At 37.9% G+C, this 26,506-nt stretch overlaps 1 protein-coding gene across 1 annotated transcript; it reads left to right on the forward strand.

The window, feature by feature from the left end:
• Nucleotides 1-1,109: 1,109 nt before the first annotated feature.
• gabra6a (gamma-aminobutyric acid type A receptor subunit alpha6a) lies at nucleotides 1,110-26,003 on the forward strand. The gene is made up of 10 exons (XM_060886628.1): nucleotides 1,110-1,221; nucleotides 2,086-2,198; nucleotides 2,975-3,042; nucleotides 6,330-6,550; nucleotides 6,631-6,713; nucleotides 6,805-6,948; nucleotides 8,546-8,698; nucleotides 12,009-12,256; nucleotides 17,784-18,025; nucleotides 25,218-26,003. Exons 1-10 carry the CDS (start codon nucleotides 1,187-1,189, stop codon nucleotides 25,228-25,230), a joined length of 1,320 nt encoding a protein of 439 aa, XP_060742611.1. The 5' UTR covers nucleotides 1,110-1,186; the 3' UTR covers nucleotides 25,231-26,003.
• Nucleotides 26,004-26,506: the final 503 nt, after the last annotated feature.

Genomic DNA, 26,506 nt, shown 5'->3' on the forward strand with positions numbered 1-26,506 from the left:
AACTAACTAACTAACTAACTAACTAACTAACTAACTAACTCTCTTTGTTTCATAAATAGTGAGACCGTATTGTCAATTTATTATTATTATTATTATTATTATTATTATTATTATTATTATTATTATTATTATTATTATCAGGTTTCTTCTTCTTCTTCTTGCTTTTCTTCTTCTTCTTCTTCTTCTTCTTCTTCTTCTTCTTCTTCTTCTTCTTCTTCCACTTCTTCTTCTTCCTCTTCCACTTCTTCTTCTTCTTCTTCTTCTTCTTCTTCTTCTTCTTCTTCTTCTTCTTCCTCTTCCACTTCTTCTTCTTCCTCTTCTTCTTCTTCTTCTTCTTCTTCTTCTTCTTCTTCTTCTTCTTCTTCTTCTTCTTCTTATTATTATTATTATTATTATTATTATTATCAGGTTTCTTCTTCTTCTTCTTCTTCTTCTTATTCTTATTCTTCTTCTTCTTCTTCTTCTTCTTCTTCTTATTATTATTATTATTAGAATATTCTAATATCTCTGATTGAGATCAGATTATGATCAGATTATGTTCAATAATTTCATCTGTGTCAGAAAGTGAAGTCATTATTATTATTATTTAACAAGATAATGAGAAAAACAAACAAACAAACAAATATCCATACTCACTGGTATCAAAATCTTTTTTTTTTTTTATGAAATAGAATTATATTTAAATTAAAAGAAATATATGTATTTATTCGTTTGTGTGTTTCAGTGTTTGTATATTTATACGATGTAAAATGTTCACCTAGACTTAATTAATTATACAAACAAATAAACAAACAGTTAAATTAAGATATTTCAGTAGTGTTAAAAAGTTTATATTACAATAAATGCATACATTTCTGTTTGTAGGTATGCGTGTATGAGTTTGTGTATGTTTGTGGTTGTTTACATTTGCCCAAATTCTTGTATTTTGTCTGATATTCTGATATGTATGTGTTTTAAACGTTTGTTTCAGATTTACATTTAACCTCCTTCTTTTCCAAAACTATACCCAAAGTAGATTCTCCTAAATCCTTTAACTGGATTATCACACACACACACACACACACACACACACACACACACACACACACACACACACACACACACACACACTCCAACACAAGTCTGGATGGATTTTCTCTTGTTACTGAAAGATAAAGCAGTTAGCACATAAAGACTCCTGGATAAAATGGACATTATATTATGCTTATTATGTTTAATCAGGTGAGCAGATTGAACCTGAATTAAGTTTGAAATGTGCATGTTGTAATCTGTTAGCATTCTAACAAACTTCATTTCATTTTTTTCATCATTCTTTAACCGTATATCTAACACTATTTAGTACAGTTGTTAGTCCTTAAGGATGATGTTTTGATGCTATTTTAATGTTATAATATCGACTTATAAAATTAAGCCAAATTCTTTAAAAAATTTGATTGATTTGATTCTTACACTTATGACGTATATTCTACAGTATAGACTTGAGAATCAGAGAGCGGGGCATGTTGTAGAAGACATATTTAACATACATTTCCACCCACCCTGGCATGACAAAACTTAACGCATTTACTGGTTGCCATACCAACCGTGTGTTTTTTCCTTTAACTGTTTTAGCGTAAGTTAAATTTCACACACACATTAAATTTCAGCTCTGTTTTCAGTGTTCATTTAGAATCATCTATCTATCTATCTATCTATCTATCTATCTATCTATCTATCTATCTATCTATCTATCTATCTATCTATCTATCTATCTATCTATCTATCTATCTATCTATCTATCTATCTATCTATCTATCTATCTATCTATCTATCTATCTACTGTATATGGCAACATAATTTATAGATAGCCTACTTCTCTGCTTTCCTGGTAAATAATGAAAAAAGTATATGGTTTGTTCATAAAAGACATAATGTCAAAATAGTGTGAAAGAACAAAATAGTTTTGAACCCTAACTACTTTTCTACATACTAGAGAAAACATAGAAACAAACAGGATGTTAGGTTGTGCCCTGCTCTCCCCTATACAGTAGATATTACATCACGTGTATGGATCTAATGACTGTATAAAAATGTTTTGTTCCTCAGTGTTGGGAATGTAATAGGAAACCAACATGAGAAGATAAGTCCGGAAAACATCACCCGGATTCTGGACCAGCTTCTTGAGGGCTACGACAACCGACTGAGGCCTGGATCAGGAGGCACGTTTCTCCTTTTCTTGTTTTCTCAATCATAACTCATAACTCATAACTCTAACTCATTATTAGTTCCAGCATGTGTGCGCTTCCTTTATTCCTTTATTTCATATTTCTTCTAAATTCTTTATTTAAATAGATTTTTTTTCTAATGTACTTAGAGTTGTTATGTTTACATCCAATAATTGTTTTATTATTATTATTATTATTATTATTATTATTATTATCATCATCATTCTTCTTCTTCTTCTTCTTCTTCTTCTTCTTATTATTATTATTATTAATAATAATAATAAATATTTATGAATTCATTTATTCAGATTTTTCTGATATCAGATTAAATTACAAAAATCTAATCTGATTAATGTTCTGAAGAGAAACTTATTATTATAATTATTTAATGAGATGGAATTTGTTTTATAAAAAAGACAACAACCAACAAACAGAAATATTTGATAATATCTTATTATAACACTTATAATTTGTTTGCTGAATGTATCAGATATTTCTCAAAACTTTTCAAAGCATTTATTTAATCCTTCATCAGTACAAATTCAGAAATTAAATCAGTGCTGATTCAATCAAACATGGATTAGATGTATGTGATCTGTATCCAATTATTTTTTTTATAGATTTGTAAGTGAAATCTTTTCAAGAGACATCAGTAAATTCTGTCTAGTGTTTAAGTATTTACACTGCATTAATCAGGGTTTTTTTTTTATTATATAATGATATATTTTTATTGCTCGTCTTCAACCACTGCTTCTTCGTTGCCTCTGTAGGCTCTGTCACTGAAGTCAAAACAGATATATTCGTCACCAGTTTTGGACCCGTGTCAGATGTCGAAATGGTAAAAATGGCCATAAATGTTTCATGTATCAGTCATTGAATCAGCTTCAGTTGTTCTATGTAGCATCATGGTCCTGGAGCGACGTCGTCTCATTTCACTATGTACTGCGTCAGCTATATATTGTTAAAAATGATATTAAAAACTTCTTGACATGACTTGACTTGACAGTAATCATACACATGCCTCATATTTAAGAAGCAGTTCAGTAGAAAATGAAATTTTACTCACTTCAAGTTAGACGTAGTTAATCATCACATGGGTGTCTAATATTTATTTCATGAAGTTTTGCACCGGAGCTACCATATTAAAAGAAGCGATTAAGGTACCATGTTAGAATCAATCATTAAAGTATAACTGTTTCTTTTCTTTTTGAAAATGCTTGTGTCGCTAATGACTCATTTTAACTAATCATTTAGTATGATTTAAAGAATAGAGGAGCCTTTATTTTTATACCATATACATTACAGCACAGTGAAATTCTTTCTTCCATGTAACCACCACTTTGGAGGTTCAGATGGCATCATTGGTTCTGGGAATGAGAGTATGCAGTGTAGCAGCTCCTGTTCATCATGAACAGGATCCTCTTCGTTCACTGAATAATTTCCTGGGATGGAGGTTATAACTACAGCAGTGTCTGAGAGGTTTTTCCTCTATGTCTGACTCACTCCTCAGAACCATCTGAAAACTCCATATCAACCAAATGAGCAGTTCTTGTATTGAATTGAACTGAATTGAATTGATTTGAAGCGCTAGTTTAGTGGTTAAGCTGGTGGACTCCTGACCGGTAGGTTTAAATCCAGGACCAGTAAGCTACCACTGCTGGGCCCCTGGGCAAGGAACTTAACCCCCAACTGCTCTGTGGTATAAATGAGATAAATGTGAGTTGCTCTGGATAAGGCCTCTACAAAATGACATAAATGTAACTGTGTTGCTTATGTGACTCTAAACTAGATGAGTGAGACCAAATACAGGTGAACAACCTTTAGCAGAACCAAGTTCAGTGACAATTTTATTGCAATTTTATTTAGCTTTATTCATTCATTCACTCATTTTCTACCGCTTATCCGAACTACCTCGGGTCACGGGGAGCCTGTGCCTATCTCAGGCGTCATTGGGCATCAAGGCAGGATACACCCTGGACGGAGTGCCAACCCATCTCAGGGCACACACACACTCTCATTCACTCACGCACTCATACAATAGGGACAATTTTTCCAGAGATGCCAATCAACCTACCATGCATGTCTTTGGACCGGGGGAGGAAACCAGAGTACCCGGAGGAAACCCCCGAAGGCACGGGGAGAACATGCAAACTCCACACACACAAGGCGGAGGCGGGAATCGAACCCCGACCCTGGAGGTGTGAGGCGAATGTGCTAACCACTAAGCCACCGTGCCCCCTATTTAGCTTCAAATGACAAAAAATTGCTTTGTGGTCAACACATTTGCCTCACACCCCCAGGGTTGGCTTATGTGCCTCAGAGGTTTCCTTGAGGTACTTTGGGTTCCTCCCCAGTCCAAAGACATGTCAAGTCAAGGAACTTTCATTGTCATTCCAACCACACATTTCTGACACAGTACATAGTGAAATGACCAGTGTACAGTCTGTATGTGACCATGACTTTTGGTAAACATATGAACACATCGGATAGCAGCAATTGGTGGCAGCATTAAGTTGTGATGTGCAAAAACAGCATATGAGAGAAAACTGTTAATATGAGAGGTACTGTAAACATAGATGTATATTGAATGAATGTGTGGAAAGAAAATGTTACACAGTCTGGTTGTGATGGCCTGAATGCACTGGTACCTTTTCCCAGATGGCAAGAGCGTGATGGGTGTGTGTGAGGGGTGTGTGGATTCATCCACGATGCTGTTGGCTTTGTGAATGCAGAGTATGGTGAAGGCTCCAATGAGCTTCTCAGCTGACCTTACTAGGGTCTTACTGTAGGGTCTTGCGATACGAGACAATTCCCAAAGCAGGCAGAGTTGTAACTGCTCAGGATGCTCTCGATAGTCCGCCTGTAAAAGGTGGTCTGGTTGGGTGGAGCTAGATAGGCTTTCATCAACTTTCATAAGACGTCATGGGACTCTGCTGGGCTTTCTTGGTGATAGAGCTGGAATTGATTGACCAGGTGGGGTAAAGTCAGAGACAGGCTGTTGGCTCTTCACCAGGCTGTTAGCTGTTTTAACTACTCTCTATTCTCCTACTCATCATTCTTTCTGATAAGACCCACCATGGACGTTTCATCAGCGAACTTTAACTTCATAAGCGAATTATTGATGAAGTGGTTTAAGCCTGTGGATTGCTACACAGTTTTGAGTCAGCAGAGTAAACAGCAGTGGGCTGAGCACACAGCCCTGAGGAGTCCCATTGCTCAGTGTGGTGGTGCTGGAGATGCTGTTCCTGGTCTGGTCTGACTGAAGTCTCCTAGGAGGGATGTCCAGGATCCAGTTTCAGAGGAAGGCGTTCAGGAATGATTGTGTTGAAGGCTAAGTTGTAGGCTGATTGGCATCTCTAAATTGTCCGTAGTGTATGAATGGTTGTGTAAGTGTGTAAGTGATTGTGCACTGTGTGAATGGGTGTACCCTGACTCGTGCCCCGAGTCTCCTGGTGGTCTGTGACCCAATAGGATATGCGGTGTAGAGGATGGATGGATGAAAAAAAGATTTCTCAGCATTATACACAGTGTGCAACTGACGGCAGAATTGGCTTAATCTATTCTGAAAATTCTGCGACTAGTAGATTTAGCCTGCTTTCTTAACCATCTAAATTTGCACCAATTTCAAACAACTGAAGAGTCGTCTAGTTTAGCATTATTCTAATAATCTTTAGAATCTCACATTAGTCAATTTTCACCAATATTTTCGGTCAAGAACATCAACTTTCACTACAAAAGGACATTTAACCTACATTACAAATGACCAACAATGAACTCTTTCTTTTTGTCCCTCAGCAAATATAAGCAGATTTCTTGTTTACATGCCAGGAACAGCTTAGAAACTTCAAAACTAGAAGCCACAGACTTTTCCTAATCCAGTTACTATATCCTGCAGTGAAAAGCTCATCATGACAGAAGCTCATTTCACCAGTCAAATTATTGCATGTTTAAGCCATGGGTTTGTGGGTAGATTGTGAGACTGAAATTATTCTTGTGCCTTTGTTGCAAAACTGCAGATGCACACCAAACATGTCTCAGCAGATCTGTTAAATTTGGACTTTCAAATTCTGGTAGACGTTTTTTTTTTTTGCATCTCAGAGACAGAGCATGTGTCCTTTCATTCAGGAGTTCACCATGGACATGTTTTTCCGTCAAATGTGGGTGGATGATAGGCTGGCATTCAAAGGTCCCAGCGAGATCTTACGCCTAAACAACCGCATGTTGGAGAAGATTTGGGTTCCCGACACCTTTTTCCACAACTCGAAGAAATCCCTGGCACACAACATGACAACGCCGAACAAGATGTTTCGTATCATGCAGAACGGCACTGTCTTCTACACCATGAGGTACGTTTATATAGAAATAAAATTTCTTAAAACTCAGGGATGCTGTTTATTTTTCAATGTATACAAATTTTTATTTCCAGACTGACTGTGAGTGCAGAATGTCCCATGATGCTGATGGACTTTCCCATGGATGGCCATATATGCCCTCTCAGCTTCGGAAGCTGTCAGTGTTTTAAACATCATCACAATCATTATCCTCATACGACTTTTTCTTCTAACCCTTTGACATTGGTGTCATTTTGTGCTTCCTCTAGATGCATACACCAGCAATGAGATTGTTTACACATGGAGAAAAGGCCTGAAAAATTCTGTGGTCATCCCTCCAGAGTCCTCCAACTTACTGCAGTATGACCTCATTGGGCACACACTTTCCAGCAAAATTCTGCATACCAATACAGGTCAATATTTCTGATATGGCTTAGGCTTGCATAGGTATTAGAATTTTTTCCACAATTTATTGTAAACTGACTGGAACTGAAATGGACTAATATCAGTATATTTTGTTAAATTATTCACCAAACTGAAAAAAACGCCATAAATCTGTGATTGAAGTTTTTGCCCCTTCACCGTTTTCGTAGAACCATTTGTTATTAGGAGTCACATGATTAGTTGAATTGAGTAGAAATATAGACTGTGACTGGGTAATGAGGGCTTTTGAAAGAGTTTTAGAAAGCAATCAAGAATCCAGAGTTAACTCAGCATGATGCTACCACCATCATGCTTCACTGTGGGGTTGATTACAATGATACAGCAGGTACAGGTAGTGCTGCTCCCTCACAGCTCCAGGGTCTGGGTCTAATCCTGAGCATTTTTTTTTTTTTTTTTTTTTTTTTTTACGATCTCCTCATGTCTCTTACCTGGAGTTACCACATCATTGAATACTCTCACCTACTGTAGCGCCCAGTTTTCTAGGGACAGAATCCATTTCACAGACTTCATTGCTACCCTGCTAAGTATAAAGTGTTTAATGAAAACAAATGAGTGATTCTAGCTTCTGGACTTTTGACAGATTTGCAGTATTTTTGGACTCATTTCCAAATGCAAATGTATTTGCCATAATGATTGTTAGCTGCTTCTCCCCGAGTGTCAGTCTAAGGTGCTTAACTGGTCAAGGCTAATTCTTGCTGTCATCTGTCTTTAAAAAGAACACTGAAGGATAAAGCCTATTTCAGGCTCTGAGGCTATGGAGCTCCTAAGAGGAGAAGATTTATAGGTAGGCAAAAAGCAGCATCCCCCTGCTGAGAAGCCATCAACTTCACTGTGGCACAGAGATAGGGCATGGGCTTGAAAGGCAGTACTGTGGCCTAGTTAACAAATCAGAAAGGACATACAGAGCTCCACTGTCCTTCTTGTCCCCACAGTGCATTGGGTCTTAAATGTCCTCATGAGTTCTGAAAGTGATTTGAGGAGATAGTCTTGAAATCTGTTGCATGGTATAACACTTTTCAATATTGTTTGCTTTTTATTCATGTCCAAGCAATATAACTGGTAAATATGTTGTCTGATAATGTCTCTAAAAATGTTCTTAAATGCAATCTATAATATAATATAATATAATATAATATAATAGCCAAATGTAGATCATAAGCTCTTTAATATTTTATAATTATAATTACTTTACTAGATAATAATAAACAAATTAATTTTACCTTCTTACATCAAACTATTATCGTTTGCATTAGTTTGCTTTTGCACATCCTGCACTATTATACAGTTCATCTTTCAATTTGTATTTTTTTATATTCATTATATTTTTATAGTCATACTCATATGTTTAATAGCTTATAGTTGTTTATTTAATAATATATATTTATGCTTCTTTGCTTCATTACTGCGCACCAGTACACTAAGATACATTCCTTGTACATGTAAGTACTTGATAATAAAGGTGAATCTGACTAGAGAATCAGGTGAATATTCTACCAGGATAAACATTTCAGCCTTTGATTAGACGTTTTCTCCTCAAACACTGTTCACATTTCTTCTCTCTTTCAGGTCAGTATTCTGTCAAGATGGTTCACTTCTTCCTCCAGAGAAAGCTTGGCTATCATCTGATCCAAACATATATCCCCCTCATCATGGTGGTCGTCCTGTCCCAAGTGTCATTCTGGATCAACAAGGAGTCTGTGCCTGCTCGCACTGTGGCTGGTAAGAGAACAATTTAACTGCTTGAATATGATTTAATGAGCTATATATATATATATATATATATATATATATATATATATATATATATATATATATATATATATATACTCACTCTCTCTCACTCATTTTCTACCGCTTATCCGAACTACCTCGGGTCACGAGGAGCCTGTTCTCAGGCGTCATCGGGCATCAAGGCAGGATACACCCTGGACGGAGTGCCAACCCATCGCAGGGCACACACACACACTCTCATTCACTCACGCAATCACACACTACGGACAATTTTCCAGAGATGCCAATCAACCTACCATGCATGTCTTTGGACCGGGGGAGGAAACCGGAGTACCCGGAGGAAACCCCGGAGGCACGGGGAGAACATGCAAACTCCACACACACAAGGTGGAGGCAGGAATCGAACCCCCAACCCTGGAGGTGTGAGGCAAACGTGCTAACCACTAAGCCACTGTGCCCCCTATATATATATAATTTAATCGTAATTTTTTATTAATATTTTATTATAGTTTTTCAAACGTTTTACCAGTGACTCAGGTCTGACTACAGTATCCCAGGTTTGAGAGGAAAGCTAACATTAAGCTACTATTTAAGTTATTTGATGTTATGTAGTTTATGATTGTGTTTATATATAAAATGTACACCAGGTATTGTTTACTTTTTTCTTCACTTCCTCCTCCGGCCCTGCAGAGGGTGCTGTTCACGCATCAGAAGACTTTGAATATTTAGCACACAAACCAATGACAACTATTATTATTATTATTCATTCATTCATTCATCTTCTACCGCTTATCCGAACTACCTCGGGTCACGGGGAGCCTGTGCGTCAGGCGTCATCGGGCATCAAGGCATTATTATTATTATTATTATTATTATTATTGTTGTTGTTGTTGTTGTTGTTGTTGTTGTTGCTGTAATAAGGAGAAGGAGAAGAAGTAGTAAAAGATAATAATAATAATAATAATAATAATAATAATAATAATAATAATAATAATAATAATAATAATAAAATAATGTGAATCTTAATATGAATCAGATATGAATAAGAACAATAATAATCATGATAATAAATTATATTTTAGCCAGTTTTATGTCTTTAAAAAAAAATTCTCTTAAAAAAAAAAAAGAATAAGCAAATTATATATATATATAATTTGAACATATCTCCATGAAAACTAATGACTATCATTCATTCATTCATCTTCAGTCAGTATTTCTCCTGCCTCCTGGTCAGTGGATCCCTGTTACCGTGGATGTACACATCAGTACACATCCCCCCACCCCACACACACACACACACACACACACACACACACACACACACACACACACACACCTAGGGGTATTTTAGAGTCAGCAATACACCTACCAGCAACCCTGGAGCATATTAACTAAAAATACAGAAAGTAGGAGCAAAGACAGAGCTTTAAGTCTGTGATAATTATGTGATGCATCATATTTTAATTTAATGTGTAGCTTTAACTAGTTGGAAGATTACAGTAATAGATCTTTAAATATTTACAAATGTTCCTACATTCTTAGAATAAAATTCTTCCCTAGCGGTTCTTTGGCTCATTAATAATTTTAGCACTTGAAGCGTTCTATGGCCTTTAAAGCTTTTCTTACAATCGGAACAACCCTTTAGAATGAATCAAATCCTTTTATTTGAGTTTTAAATTTGGCTAAGTTTAAGTTTCTTTATGGACATTTTATAAAAATGCTTACAGAGATGTTACTCAGATGAATTTGGCCCTGAGAGTAGCAAGATGCAACAAAAGTGTGAAGGATGACAAAACTGAGCCAAAAAAAGTGATTTCAGTTTCATTTAATCCTAAATCTAATTTATAATCTTACCTGCTATCTGGAGGAGATCCAAAGAAGAGTAGTGCTAATGTGTGTCTCTTTCAGTAAATCATGTTTATATGGCTAAGAAAGCAAAAAAATGTAGTGAAGTACTGTACCTCAGTGACTTTGTTACTGTTCTCAAGCATTATTTCTAAGATTCTATATGATTTTATTAAATTATCATTTAAATTAAATACTTGCTCATTCATGCTCATGAATAATTAAATTAAAAACATTTTGTACTTCTTACATTTTAGTTTTGACCTTTAAAAAAGGTCTTTAAAAAATAAATAAATAAATAAATAAATAAATAAAAGCGAAGGGAAGTCGTGGCCTAATGGTTAGAGAGTCTGACTCGTAACCCGAAGGTTGTGGGTTCGAGTCTCGGGCCGGCCACGACTTAGGTGCCCTTGAACAAGGTACCGAACCCCCCCAACTGCTCCCCGGGTGCCGCAGCATAACTGGCTGCCCACTGCTCCGGGTGTGTGTTCACGGTGTGTGTGTTCACTGCTGTGTGTGTGCACTTTGGATGGGTTAAATGCAGAGAATGAATTCTGAGTATGGGTCACCGTACTTCACTTTAAAATATTCTGGAAATATTTTATCCCAACATTAAATCCAAAAAAATATGATTACAATTAAAACATTAATAAATAAATATATGTGAGCATTTTTAATTTTCTTTCTTTCTTTTCTTTTTTTTTTTTTTTCATTTTTGATGTATTATATCTGTAAGAGGTCTTAGGCTGATGGTATTCTTACTTTTGCTGCAAATGTAAATTTAAATTTGGTAAACAAGCTTGTTGCAAATTAACCTCATTCTTTTAGGTCATTTTTCTGTTTCTAATTAATCTGTTTTAACTATTTATTAATTCCAAATTTTTTTTGCTTTATAGAAGAAAGGAGCCATCAGTTAAAATGATCATTTCTTTTAACGCTTATGTGTTTAATTAGAGATTTCTTTGTGCACTTGTGATAAAAGTTACAGTTGCACTCAGAGGAGATGCTAAGAGTTAAATGATTAAATGTTTTAAATAAACATTACATACATACATATAAAAATATATTTAAAATTATATTCCCTAGTCAGACTTTTTCCATCATTACCATGATTTTATTTTGTAAGCAAATTCCATTTTCTTTCCTTATTATTTTATTTTATTTTAATTTCAATTCCATTTTTTTTTATCTGACTCTTTACATAACACAGACGTAATAAAATGCGATTCACTGCATACTGTGTACAACTGTGTCTGTGACAAATAAAATCTGAAATTATATTGGAAATGAATTCCAGAATTTCCAGTCCACATGACAGATTTAGGGATATTAATGCTAATGAACTTGTTATGGTCAGTACGCTAGCTCGATGTAATGCCTGGAAACCTATCTACATAACATGTTTCCATCCTATGTCTCACTTCCACCTTCTGTAATCTGCTCTGATCTACAGGAGTCACCACCGTCCTCACTATGACCACACTGAGCATCAGCGCACGCTCGTCTCTGCCAAAAGTGGCCTACGCCACAGCCATGGACTGGTTCATTGCCGTCTGCTTCGCCTTCGTGGCCTCGGCCCTGGTCGAGTTTGCTGCCGTCAACTACTTCACCACGCTGGAGGCCAACAGGATGAGACGTCGACTCTCCAGAGCTTCTGTGCTGGAGTACATCGCTGAGGGAAGTGATGATGAAGACGAGTCGGTAAACAATGCAGTAACGCCTTACATACAAATTAGACTTAAAGCTTTTATCTGTATGACAACTCATGAGCAGTAGAGAAAGAGTGAGAACATTGAGCATTAGTAGGAAGAAATTCTTTCTGAAGAAGAAAAAATGTACAGTTTATTTTATTATTGTATAATATAGTAAATAGCACACACACACACACACACACACACACACACACATATATATATATATACCTAACACAAACCAGTAAGAAAAGTTAATAACACTTTAATAACAAAGTCTATCAATCTTTTATGAATCACATCCTTAAACATTCTTATGAAGCACATCTTTTACAGCTATGGTTGCAATTAAACTAGCAAGTTTATGCATTTTTTATTTCCAACATACAACACTGCTTATGCAGTTAAATGGAATAGTTAATGTTACAAACCCCTTTTTTGTTTTTTTAGTTGTCTAGGGAACAAGGGTGCAACATTAAAACATTGAACGTGTACTGGAAAGATAACTGGAAACCATAAAGTCAACCTTGATGTCTTTTATTTTGGTGAACCATTACCAATTACCTCAAAACATATTGTGTACATGAATTTGCAAACTATATACAGCCAATAACAAAACCCAAAAATAACTCACAAAGGAACGACGACAAGAGAAAAGAACAAGACCGTGCCAAATCAAAGAAAGAAACAAAACATAACCAAACTTACTAAACAGGAAACAAAACTTCTAATCTAACTCAACCATCACGATAACCCATCCATTAAACAAAAAGAAAAATCCTCTGTGTCCAAGATGCCCTAAATACACTACACTTACTAGAAACAAAAATACAAAGAGTGGCAAGTGTCACTATCCTAGTGTTCTAGACAGCAATCAATGGCTCAGTGGTGCACATGTATGTCACGTGACTTCCTACCTGGTCTTTGTCTCTTCCCCCGTTTAGTACTGTCATTTGATCAACCAGATAACAAACCACAGGAAACACCAGAGAGACAAGACCAAAACTGAGCCACGAACCACTGACTCATCAAAGAACACCAACTTAACAACAAATTAATGCAAGGATGGTACAGGGCAGAACAAGCACGCGAGTCAACGACCAAACAACCACTAAAACAATTGTGGCATGCCAGAGAGCTCCCGCCTCCTGAACAGGTGCGCCTTTAAATCAACAGTAGGGCGCCCTCATTGGTGGATCCGCGCGTTGTCGTCACGGTGATTGGCAGACACATATTGACCATGCAGGTAGTCGCATCGCCCTGCTAAAACAAAAGTTAAAGACACAGAACAAACAAAGGGAAGAAAACAAAAATGCAAAACTTCGAAAAACTGCAAAGCGAGCAACAACGCCAATGTTTCCTTTTCAATGACAGAATAATTACGACGATGTTTAAACGTTTTTGAAAAGTAACAAACTGTATGATCGACTCCTGCATCATCTTCTTGCAGAAGCACTGCCCCAGCTCCCACCGCGCTTGCGTCCACTTCCAGTTTAAAAGACCGTTCAAAATTTGGGGCAGTCAAGATTGGAGCACTAGATAACATAGCTTTCACTGCATCAAATGCATTCTGGCAATCCTCAGTCCAGACAAACGAATTAACTGGACTAAGCAAACTGGTCAGAGAGGTAACTGCTGTAGAAAAGTTTTTAGAAAAACTACGGTAGTAGCCTGCCATACCCAGAAAACATCTTAACTCCCGCCTAGAAGTAGGCACAGGAAAATCTGCAATAGCAGTCACTTTAGCCTCTACTGCTTTACCTGAGCCTCTCCAACTTCTTTTCCCAGGTAAGTTACACTTGCCTTACCAAAGACACATTTAGACAGATTGAGAGTTAGTGAAGCTTTCTCCAAACGTTCAAACACTGTACGAATGAGTTTCAGATGTTCTGTCCACTCAGTTGAATAGAGTACAAGGTCGTCTAAGTAAGCATTGCAATTTGGAACTCCAGCCAACACTGTTTGTATTAATCTTTGAAATGTGGCAGGTGCATTCCATAATCCAAACGCCATGACGTGATATTGCATAAAACAGTCCGGCGTTACGAAAGCAGAGATGTCAGAAGCGCGAGACGTTAGCGGGACCTGCCAATACCCTTTCAATAAATCCAGGTGCTGGCAAATTTGGCGGAGCCCAAATTATCAATGCAGTCTTCCATTCTGGGTAATGGATAACAGTCAGGTACTGTAACTGCATTAACACGACGGTAGTCAGTGCAGAAACTAAACGAACCGTCTGGCTTGTGCACTAAAAGGCAAGGAGAACTCCAAGGGCTACTACTGTGTTTAGCTAACCCATTCTGCAACAAATATTCAGTCTCTTGCTTCATAATAGATCTTTTAACAGCATTAACCCGATATGAATGTTGCTTAATAGGGGATGCGCCATTAACATTAATATCTTGTTGCAACACGGTAGTTTGCGACGGAACATCTCCGAATAAAGATGGAAAATCAGTAATAACACCCACTATGTCTTGTCTCTGATCTTCAGGTAAATGAGAGAGATGTGCTGACAAACTTTTTAAAATCTCAGAATTGTCCAACTTGGCACACTGCTGAGAAGTATTACGTAGGATTATGTCATCTGCATCAACCTCATCCTCCAGATTTGATTGGACTTCACAAGTCAGAGCCACAGAAGATTCCATGGGCCCTATGGTCACCTCAGTAGATCTGTTCTGTGAATTATCTCTGGTGTGATAAGCCTTGAGCATATTGATATGACAGATGAGCTTTCTGTCAGGAGTTCGGATCACATAATCAGTCTCGCTGTTTTTCTCAACACAACGTATGGTCCTGAGAACCGTACTGATAAGGCAGAACCTTGAATAGGCAGCAACACTAATACTTCATCCCCAGGTTGAAAAGAACGATACACAGATTTGACATCATAGCGTTTCTTCATTTTAGACTGAGCAGTGGCTAACGACTTCTGTGCCAAACTGCATGCATAATGCAATCGTTCACGAAAACGACTAACATAATCCAGCACATGAATCAACTTCCAGCATTTTCTCTTTGAGAACTTTTAACGGTCCTCTCACAGTGTGTCCAAACAACAACTGAGCTGGACTGAATCCCAAGGATTCTTGCACAGTTTCTCGGATTGCGAATAACACGAGAGGAACACCCTCATCCCAATCCTTTCCAGTTTCCAAGCAATATTTTCTCAACATAGATTTTAATGTCTGATGAAATCTTTCAATAGCCCCTTGGCTTTCAGGATGGTAAGCACTGGACACTCGGTGTTCTATCGATAGTGACTTTAAAACTTGTGCAAAAAGTCGTGATAGAAAATTTGTTCCCTGGTCAGTCTGTATGACCTTAGGGAGACCAAATGTGGAAAAGAATTTAAGCAACGTTTTTACGATCACTGGAGCAGTTATTTTTCTTAAAGGCACCGCCTCAGGAAATCTAGTAGCTCTACACATAATAGTGCACAAGAATTGATTACCACACTTTGTTTTAGGTAACGGACCAACACAGTCAACAAGCACCTCTTCAAACGCCTCACCCATTACAGGGATAGGTGAATGAGGAGCGGGTGGAATCAGCTGATTTGGTTTTTCCCATTAGCTGGCAAACATGGCAAGTTTGACAAAATTTAGCAACATCTCTCTTTATCCCTGGCCAAAAAAAATGTCTGAGAATGCGATGATAGGTCTTGGTCACTCCCAGATGACCAGACAATAAATGTTCATGTGCTAAAGATAAAACATTTTGCCGATACTCACTAGGAACGACAATTTGATAGACTGCATTACAGTCTATGTCTGCATCAACCACTGAGCTCCACTTACGCATCAACATGCCACCTTCTAAAAAATAAGCAATGTTTCTCTTTTCAATAGCATCAGGGCTAACAACGTTAGAGCAGCATTTGCTTAAGGTCTGATCTTGTTTCTGTGCAGCAATAATCTTTTCTCGAGTTATAGGCAGCTTTAAGTTACTACTACCAAGCGCCTTTTCCGAGTGTTCTAAATTGGACTTCTGAACCAACTCCGAGTTAGACTTTGTTATATCTCCAACCACATTGTGCACCATGAACGTATCCGTCAAATCAACATCATCCACCATTTTCCGTGACTGTGCGCGTGTGACTACGCACGCGGAAAACACATCTGGGTAAGCTCTCGATAACTCATCAGTGGCTAGACTCATTTTCGGCGTGTCAGTAACTTCCAACATGGGCATGACTTCACCCCCAGCTAGGTCATTCCCCAAGATAAAAGTTATCCCCTTTACCGGCAGTGAAGGACGTATACCAACCTTCACGTAACCTGTAACAAGCGCACACTTCAAGTACACAGAACAAACAAAGGGAAGAAAACAAAAACAAAATACCATTCCCGGAAACAATTAATAATACGGGACGTAACAGTTAACTAGCTACGTTAACTCAGCTTCACTTAAGCTAATTATTATTAGTTTTTAAGTGTATCTATACATAGGAACCCTGTAAGTAATTTAAACCTATCATTGCTTCTGAACTTTATTACAAATGTATAAACTGTGTAGTTATAAAAAGAATAGGAAAAGATTAATGGTGTTATCCTGTAGACTGTAGATCTCAGAACTGAGTGGCAACATGAACACAAATCCTGTAACTCTGACTTGCTCCTGCTCCCTGGATGATTTTAAAAGCTTTACACACACACACACAGACACACACACATGCTAGACTAACACATACCGACAGAGGCAGATGTGAAAGCAATATTTCAATAATTCAATTTATTTATAAAGCTCACAGCTCATATTGCCACAGAACAGCTTCCTAGACATCTGGGCTTGAACCCCTAGTGAGTGATCCAAAGGTTATTGTGGCAGGGCAACAGCATTTTGGCGCTCGCGTGAGAAAGTAGCATAAAGACGAGCCAACACTCGCAAGGAGGTGGCCGCCTTCTGGCCCACACCATTTGCTTGTTTGTGAACTGTGCCACATGGTAGGCCCGGAGCCATGTCATGTCATATGTGCTGCCTAGGAAAACGAACCGGAGAAATTAATTTAGTGGATTATTTATAAGACACTCCACTGTGCATTGTAACAGGCTGAGCACATGTGCGATCCGTATCTGCAGTCCTGAGCTGGATATGCTAATATCACAAGCATGCGCTGTCTCAAGAGAATGTCTCCCGTGTGACCGGCTCACGCCTGCCGTTTTAAAAATAGCCACCGTATTAAAACCACGCTGCATGACTATTCTATAATCTCTCCTACCTGAGATGCTACGACTCCCCGGTTCCATCTCTCTGACGCATACTGGAGGAGGAAACGGGGTGTGTAATATCTGTAATACAGCCTCAAACGTTTCTTTCGATTGTGCCGGTTCCAGATTTCCCATTGCACAGGTCATTGTTTTAAATTTGGTTAAAACATATACAGTATAAGATATAATGGTAGCACTAATTTGGACTAATTTGCTTAAAAAATGCAAACCAGGAAACAAACATGAAAATAAAAATGACCACCAGACATAAGAAACTTATTCACATGCATGTGCTTCTCAACGTTTTTATTCCTCTGCTCCTAGACGATATCTGACACAAGCAACGGAGAGCGACAAAGGAGGAGACTGAACTCGGTTGCAGAAGCCCCAAAAATGCGCTTGCCCATCTTCCTGCAGCAGGGTTCAGCTATTCCACCCAACATCACGTTGGCTGGCCCCAGTGTCATTGATCAGTACGCTCGCGTGCTCTTCCCACTCGCGTTCGCCCTCTTTAACATCATCTACTGGTACATCTACCTCAGCAAGGATACCATGGAGAAATCAAGGTGTGTGTTCAGTAGGATGTATCGTAATGATATACATACTGTATATATGTAGATGACAAATGATAGATGAAACCAATATTTTATCAGATTCACTTTTGTGATCCTGGTTACATTCCTGAAAGCTAAGATACAATCCTGAACTGCATTCATCTACTGTATAAAATGAATGTAAAAGTTCATATAATTTCACTACATCACTGTAGCAGGAATCATCAGCACAGGTTCAAACAAACTGGATTGTTAAAGATTAGAAAAAAAAATAAAAATCACCTTTTTACCTTTCTTTCATCTTTTATAAATCATTTTTAATTGATGTTTGTGCCCACGATAGACTCTGATTCATGTTCTTGGCTGCCAGGAACAAAACCTGATGTAGTCTTCTGTTGTTGTAGATCATCCACTTGAAGGTTTAATGTGTGTGTGAGATCTGAGATGCTTTTCTGCTCACCCTGGTTGTAAAGAGTGATTATTTGAGTTACTATAGACTTCCTCTCAGCTACATGTTTCAGCCTGCAGACCCTCCACTGACAAAAAGGTGTTTTTGTTGTTGTTGTTTTTGTTTTTAGCATCTTTTTGTTTTTGGTGCCATCAACCAAGTCACTGAGATCACACTCTTTCCACATTCTAATGTTTGATATGAACATGAACATGAACCGAAGCTCATGATCTGTGCCTGAATGATATTTTGCACTGTTCTGCTGCCGCAAGAATGATTAGATAACTGCATAGTGTTGCTAATTAATGACATCCTAATTAGTCAAATTAATCACATTAATTAATTAATGAAATATCTTTAGGAGACGATCATACTAGTGTGGCGAACGATAACAGTCCAACAACAGTGTGTTTTTGTATCTTTGTAGAACATATTATCTGTTCATTCTAGGCAGTGCCTGTTTTTGGCTTGTTCTGGTCTTTCTTTTTCTTCATCAATGCTGCATTCTAATTTCCTCAAACTGTAATATAGAGCACAGATATTGAGCTTGACTACAAGTGGGCCAGATGAGAACATTAGTCCTGTGCCATAAAGGTTAGGCAGAATAGCACATATTACTGTATATGATGTGGAAAAACAGGGCTGTGATTAAATTAATAAAATGTCAATATTCTTTTATATTTTTTATAATATTCTTTCAATATTTTCTTCTTCTTCTTCTTCTTCTTCTTCTTCTTCTTCTTATTATTATTATTATTATCATTATTATTATTATTTTGCACACTAAACACACTGTTTTAACAGTCCAGTCGAGGAGAACATATGACGTTGGAGATGGAGAGAAATCAGACCCAAACACAGGGATAGTGACACAAAACCAGGGAATTTATTAAATTCCACAGACTACAGACACACTGGAAACAAAATCCAGGAGACATAAGTGAGGCAACAACAACAACGAGGAGTCAGTAAACATATACATGAGAGAACAAGTATAAATATGGAGAGCAATTAAAAAAATGGCACAAGATACACACACACACTGCCAGAACGCCACCTAATGTTTCAGCAGGGAATTGTCCAAGCAAAAGTTGACTGATTTATTTCACTTATTAACCAAGCTAGGATCATTTCATTTTATTGTATACAGAAATGAATAATTTATAATCAGGATTTTTTTTTTCATCATTAGAGTTTCTTCTTTAATTACAGTGTTGCTCATTAAAGTGTATAAGAACAGGCTTTAATTAATCATAATAATTCACTTCAGCCACCTCAGTAAGCCAGGTTATGAAGATTAGCACAGGCCAAAATAAGCATCAAGATTCCCTGTAAAGATTCTCCTTCATAACAAATGTGTGTCCTTGTTTTTCCCCCAAGTGAATATGGGCCATTTCAGTATGAAACACATGATATAGACAATCTCTGGCCACTTTACTGGGAACTGCATGCACATCAAGGTGAAGCGCTTCGGTTAATGTTTATATCAAACATCAGAATGAGAGATTAAATGTGATTTCAATGAATTGGACTGAGGTATGTTAGTAGGTCCTATTTTCCCAAATGGTCCAGTGTGGCAAGAAAACATTCCCCTCACTATTAATTCAATTCAGATTACATTTACATTTACATTTACAGCATTTAGCAGACGCCCTTATCCAGAGCGACGTACATAAGTGCTTAAATCTCTAACATTGAATACATTAATGCTGACTCACTAAGTTACATACTTAAGATACCATGAGTTTAAAACATTTGTTCAAAGTTACTATGAAAAAGTGTCAAAGGTTTTTTTTTTTTTAAATGCAAAAGATAAGGAAAGAAGTGCTAGTTGAAGTGTTTCCTGAATAAGTAGGTCTTCAACCGCCGCTTGAAAATAGCCAGTGACTCAGCTGTCCGGACCTCTAGGGGAAGTTCGTTCCACCACCTTGGTGCCAGTACAGAGAAGAGTCTTGTAGTATACTTGCCTCTTACCCTGAGAGATGGTGGAACCAGTCGAGCAGTGCTGGTAGATCGGAGGGTGCGGGGTGCAGTGCGAGGAGTGATGAGGGCTTTGAGGTAAGAGGGAGCTGGTCCATTTTTGGCTTTGTAGGCCAGCATCAGTGTTTTGAATCTGATGCGTGCAGCTACCGGAAGCCAGTGGAGGGATCACAGCAGCGGGGTAGTATGCGAGAACTTTGGCAGGTTGAAAACAAGCAGTGCAGCTGCATTTTGGATCATATGCGGAGGACGGATTGCGTTCATAGGTAGACCTGCCAGCAGTGCGTTGCAGTAATCCAGTCTAGAAATGACAAGAGACTGAACAAGCTGAGCAGCCTGTGTGGACAGAAATGGCCGAATCCTTCTAATGTTGTAGAGAAGAAACCGACATGTTCAATGGGATTATACAGTATTTGTGTTGTGCTTTTAAAAGTGGACATTGTTTCAAAGCAGATTTACAGATTAAAATTCAGGATAAAAATAACAAAGCATAAAATGAAATTAATACATATTTGTCCCTATGATGAGCAAGCCTGAGGAAACGGTGACAAGGAAAAACTCCATTAGACGATAGGAGTAAGAACCCTTGAGAAAAAAAAACATTCTCATCTGGGTGACACCGGAGAGTAGGATTATAAATAATGGCCTTTATGCAGCTGTACATAGTCAAGTGGAGTTGTGTAACCAGGAGCTTTTGAGCAACTTATATATAAAGCCTCGAAATATGGAGATCTGAACACAAAACCAACCTGCAACAGTGCTTCAAAGCCAGAGCCAGAGTCTCCAAGAGCTTCGATCTATAGCAGTCCTATATATCTGCAAGTAGTCCACATGGTGCATTAGCAGCATGAATTACATTTACGGCATTTAGTGAGACTTACATTTTATACGACTGAGCAATTAAGGGTTAAGGGTATTGCTCAGGGGCCCAGCAGTGGTAGCTTGGTGGACCTGGGTTACCACATCCCCCAACAAGAGGATGCAAGTCAGGTTGGATTCATGGATTCATGCTTTTAACATCAAATCCTCACCTTGTTTCAGCTGACATGAATATATAGTAAACCAGGAGATGTTTTTCCACAGTCACTTTTCCCAGTTCCAGCCTGGGAAAATATTATAGCCTTGGATTCCTGGCAGGAGTTGATATAGTTTTCTGCTGTTGGAACTTATTTTGGTCAAGGTTTAACGTGTTCTGAGCTGCTTTTTTGCTCACAATGTTTGTACAAATAGTTTGAACCCTTTTTGTGCCCTTTCTACGGTATATAAATAACATATACAGAGATACTGGATGTTTAAAAATTTTGCCAGGTTTACAGAAGGTATCTCTATTGTCTGCACTTTGTAACGGTCAAAGGTAAAGCTGTAACTTCAATCTTTTCACCATGAGAGCATTTCCCAGATGAAGGGATTCCTCATTGCTTGGTAACACGACAATCTGAAATAAAAGCCAAAACAAGAGAGGCTGATGAATTAACTGCTTTTTAAAGCTGCTATAAGTAATAACAGGAACTAACTTATCATGAAAAAGTTGCACAATGTAAAATGTAAAAGAACATTAAAAGTATTCAGGCTGTAACCTTATTGAAAAATAATAAAGCGTGGAGGATTTAAGGTCCACTTCATTACCCCATCTTTGATTCATCTCCGGGGGGCACGGTGGCTTAATGGTTAGCACGTTCGCCTCACACCTCCAGGGTTGGGGGTTCGATTCCTGCCTCCGCCTTGTGTGTGTAGAGTTTGCATGTTCTCCCCGTGCCTCGGGGGTTTCCTCCGGGTACTCCGGTTTCCTCCCCCGGTCCAAAGACATGCATGGTAGGTTGATTGGCATCTCTGGAAAATTGTCCGTAGTGTGTGAGTGAATGAGAGTGTGTGTGTGCCCTGCGATGGGTTGGCACTCCGTCCAGGGTGTATCCTGCCTTGATGCCCAATGACGCCTGAGATAGGCACAGGCTCCCCGTGACCCGAGGTAGTTCGGATAAGCGGTAGAAAATGAGTGAGAGAGAGAGAGTGATTCATCTCCAGTAAGTGCATGGAATGTTTTTTTTTTCTTCAAGTTTTGCAATTGGAGGTAAAAACTAAAACAGGCCACTGTAGAGTCAGTACTCTGACAAGCTTCACCAGTAACTAAGTCAGTGAAACATTGCCTCAGATCAAAGCCTCGGTACGGGAGCTGACGTGACTCCAGCTTCCTTTGATGCCTTCGCCTCCAGTGCTGCTTTATTTCATCTGTGAAACTAATCCATGAGCTCACGTTTTTTTAAAACAATAGAAGCATGTCCCATCATCTAGAACTAGTGTCTGTGTAATTACATGAATAATTAATGACTGCCTCGGGACTGACTCGGCAAATCCAGGAGCGCTTAAGGGACTGACTCTGCGCTTTCAGTGGATGAGGTTAGAACCCTGCTCTTGTTCCGGCAAGGACGTCTAACCGAGAGACTAATCATATCAATGGGTTTCAGCACCTTCCGCAAATAATGCATTTACATTTATTCATTTTGTTAGATGCTTTTATCTGAAATGACTTGAGGTGAACAATATTAAAAAAAAAGTAATAGACAGATCAGATACCGCACAAGAAAAAAGAGAAGTAAAGGAGGTTTTAAGCACAATTTCTGTAATATTTGCTGAAAATCTCCTCACATTCGGATAGCTTTAATGAAATATCAGCTCAGAGGAGACAGTCTGCCTCTGTGGAGCTGCTGAGACTGTGAACTGGATTAAAAACAAAAAAATGTAGACCAACAATATCTAACCAATCAGTGCTAAGCGAAGTTTGGTCTCTCTTGCCAATTATTTTCCATGTCACTTCAGAAAGCTCTGCCGCTTGTAATAGCATGCAGGTATTTTCATCTAGGTGGCTTATTTGAATTCTGAATTCTAAAATAATCACTTCAGATAACCTCTGCCAAAATTGCAGATTAAACCTTGAGAAAAAACCTGCAAAGCAGACGTATTCAGATATCTAAACCATGCTAGACACTACAGTAACCTTTAAACTCAATGCTTATAATACTAGTGAGAACTACAAAGGGTTAATCATCAAAATAATCAAATCAATTTAATTTATTTGTATAGAGCTTTTAACAATTCGCATGGTCACAAAGCAGCATTACATAAGTATAACAACAGAATAGTGTCAGAAAAACGGGGGTGTCTTCAGAGATAAAATCTAGACCCAAGTGCAGGGATAACATTAAAGGTTTATTAGGAAAAATAACAAAGGCTACAAACACAAAACAGGACCTAAACAAATCACCACAGACAGCACCACAACAACACACAAGACACAAGGACTCAGCAAACAACAAGAGCAAGACAACAGGTATATATAGGGAGGACAATCATTGAAACACAAGGGACAGGTGTACAGAGGCGGGACAGGATTAAGGATAGGGCAGGGCTAACACGCATGAACAAAAACAAAACCAAAAGCACATGGCACAAGACAAAACAAAACCTGCCAGAATGTCCCCTAGTGTCCATGCTGGGAACAGTCAAAGCCATTTCAGACAAATGGAAATTTTGACATTTAAAATTGTCACTATTTATCTCTAACTAACTCTAACTATTTATTCTTTTTAACGTATTTTAAACTGTTTTTATCAAAATCACATTTATTTTTTTTAATTGTTCTTTGTTTTTATTATGATTTTATCGTGTGTCTCTTATTTTTACATATATATATTTTTTTCTCTCTTATAAACTGTTTTCTAATTTCTATGTAAAGCACTTTGAATGACCTCTGTGTATGAAATGTGCTATACAAATAAACTTGCCTTGCCTTGCCTTGCCTTGCCTAAGATCTATTCCTATTCAGCAAGCTGGAGGTCACGGTGGTGAGGAAAAACTCCCTGAAATGTTTTGAGGAAGAAACCTTGAGAGGAACTGGACTCGATGTACATTCGATTTTATTGTGTTGAGCATGTAGATTGGATTGTGTAAGCTTAAAAAACAACAAAATATCAATACAATTCAATGCATTGAAATTCCTAGTCACATCAATTCCTGATGCAGTGGTGGCGAGGAAAAACTCCCTGAGACGATATGAGGAAGAAACCTTGAGAGGAAACAGACTCCAAATGGAGTCCGTTCTCATCTGGGTGACACCGGAGTGTAGGATTACTAATAATGTCCTATATACAGCTGTATATTGCTGTATATAAGTGTGGTTTTGTACATTTGTAGCTTTTGTACATGGTAATTTAAATGTAGTAGGTTTCAAACATTTTAAGGTAAATAACTGGACCTCAAGGACTACCATCATAGCTTGAATTAGTGTTAATGGTAGACTTTTCTAGGTAAAAGATACACAATAAAACATAAAAATGAACACTTGAGAGTCAAGTCAAGTAAAGAAGCTTTTTTTTTTAATTATTATTTTAACCCTAGACAGCTGGTACAGTACTTCAAACTGAAACAATCTTCCTTCATTCTTTCTGAGAATGTAAAAGAGCAGCACATATAAACATGGCTGATGTGCTTATAAAAGACCTGCGTTTTTAATCTACGTCTTTGTGTGCAGTTTGGTTTAGGGTTTGTTGAAGCTTAGATAAAATGGCACAGCAGCATTGACTGACATTATTCTGAAAGGCACTGCACAAGCCTTTTCTCTCTCCCAGTACACCATCGGGCATGATTTCACACCGAGAACAAATGATTTTCATCAAACATTAATCACTGACGTCACGATGCGGCCGATGAGTCGCGCTTGCTCTGAGAGACGTAATCTTTGCTCATCTCATGTTTGTGTCTTTGTGTGTTTTATCTCTACAGGGAGATGGACTGAGTTTCTCCACTGTGCAGTGTGCAGAAGTATATCTGCTGCTCTCCTTTTGCTCACTCTCCCTTTGTTCTCGGACTGTTTCAGTCTCTCTTTTCCACTCTTCTCGGCTGTCTCTGACTCCTGAGGTCTGATGAGGTCTGATGGAGCACAGGCCGATGTGACAGCTTGACATCAGTGCGTATTCTGTCACCCATATGGATCTGTGATCACACCCATGCTCCCTGTTCCTCTCTGCTGTATCTTAACCTTGTGCATGGAAAATGTGCCCTGCTTCTGTGGCTGAGTGAGTAAGAAAAACATTGATGATCTAATCCTCAGCCCTAATTGGTGATGCAACATTGAACTAGTGCTTTCAGATCTCTCTCTAGAGAGCCAGACCTCAGAGCACTGGATGAAGAAAAAAAAATGACAGGCATCCATATTCTTCAGCAGCTTCAAAGCTTTTTTGTCCTGTACGGAAAACCCAAAATCTCCAAGACAGAGAGACAGAGAGAGTGAGAGAGAGACAGAGAGATTTGTGATTCTTGCATTATATTACTAATTACACAACACATTTCTCAAAGATTCTCAAAGTTTGATGCTTTACATTAATGTTCAGATGGATTCTTGTAGATTTATTAAAGGTGTAAGTTTGGTAAGTTTTTACACATGCTTCTAGACCCATGTTAATCATGTAATGTTCATAAAATGTTATTAAATAGATTGTAAAAAAAAATGTTGAGTGTAAATATCAACATTGAATGCACATAGCTTGTCTTTTCAGTTCAGACTTCAGCCCAAACAGACCAGTCCACATCTACTTTGCCTACATCTTCCTAAATGGTAACTCACAAGGTCTATGTAGTTTCATTAGAGCGTGTAAGATACAGTAGGTTAGGGTTAAGAAGAAAGGCTTCCTAATCATGTTTGCCTTACAGTAGCAGAGTTACTAAAATGACTAAAATTACACACTGCTACTTTAAAAAAATTCCATACTGCTACTTTAAAAAATTGATCTCACTAATTATTTTCCTGGGAAGTAGCTTTACAATTTATTTTATAGAACATTTTAGACCACTTCCACTGTTTGAACCTTAGGGAGCATTAAATACTGTTCAATTCCAGTGTATGAAGAGTGTATGGAAAGTGAGGTTAAAATTGGACCAAACTGACCCACTGTTTAATGCAATGAAAAAAATACATTATTTATAGTATGTGTGTAAATGTCTGTGAACTGTAGTATTTATGGACATACAATCAATTTGTTTGGGTGGATTGTTTTTGCCTGTCATATTTTAAA

The sequence above is a fragment of the Tachysurus vachellii genome, chromosome 14 (assembly GCF_030014155.1).
Source record: "Tachysurus vachellii isolate PV-2020 chromosome 14, HZAU_Pvac_v1, whole genome shotgun sequence".
NCBI lineage: Eukaryota > Metazoa > Chordata > Actinopteri > Siluriformes > Bagridae > Tachysurus > Tachysurus vachellii.

Coding starts and splice junctions, on each gene's coding strand:
- gabra6a (XM_060886628.1), top strand. CDS start 1,187: ATGGACATTATATTATGCTTATTATGTTTAATCAG. Junction 2,199..2,974: donor ACTGAGGCCTGGATCAGGAG/GCACGTTTCTCC, acceptor TTGCCTCTGTAG/GCTCTGTCACTGAAGTCAAA. Junction 6,714..6,804: donor CCCTCTCAGCTTCGGAAGCT/GTCAGTGTTTTA, acceptor TGCTTCCTCTAG/ATGCATACACCAGCAATGAG.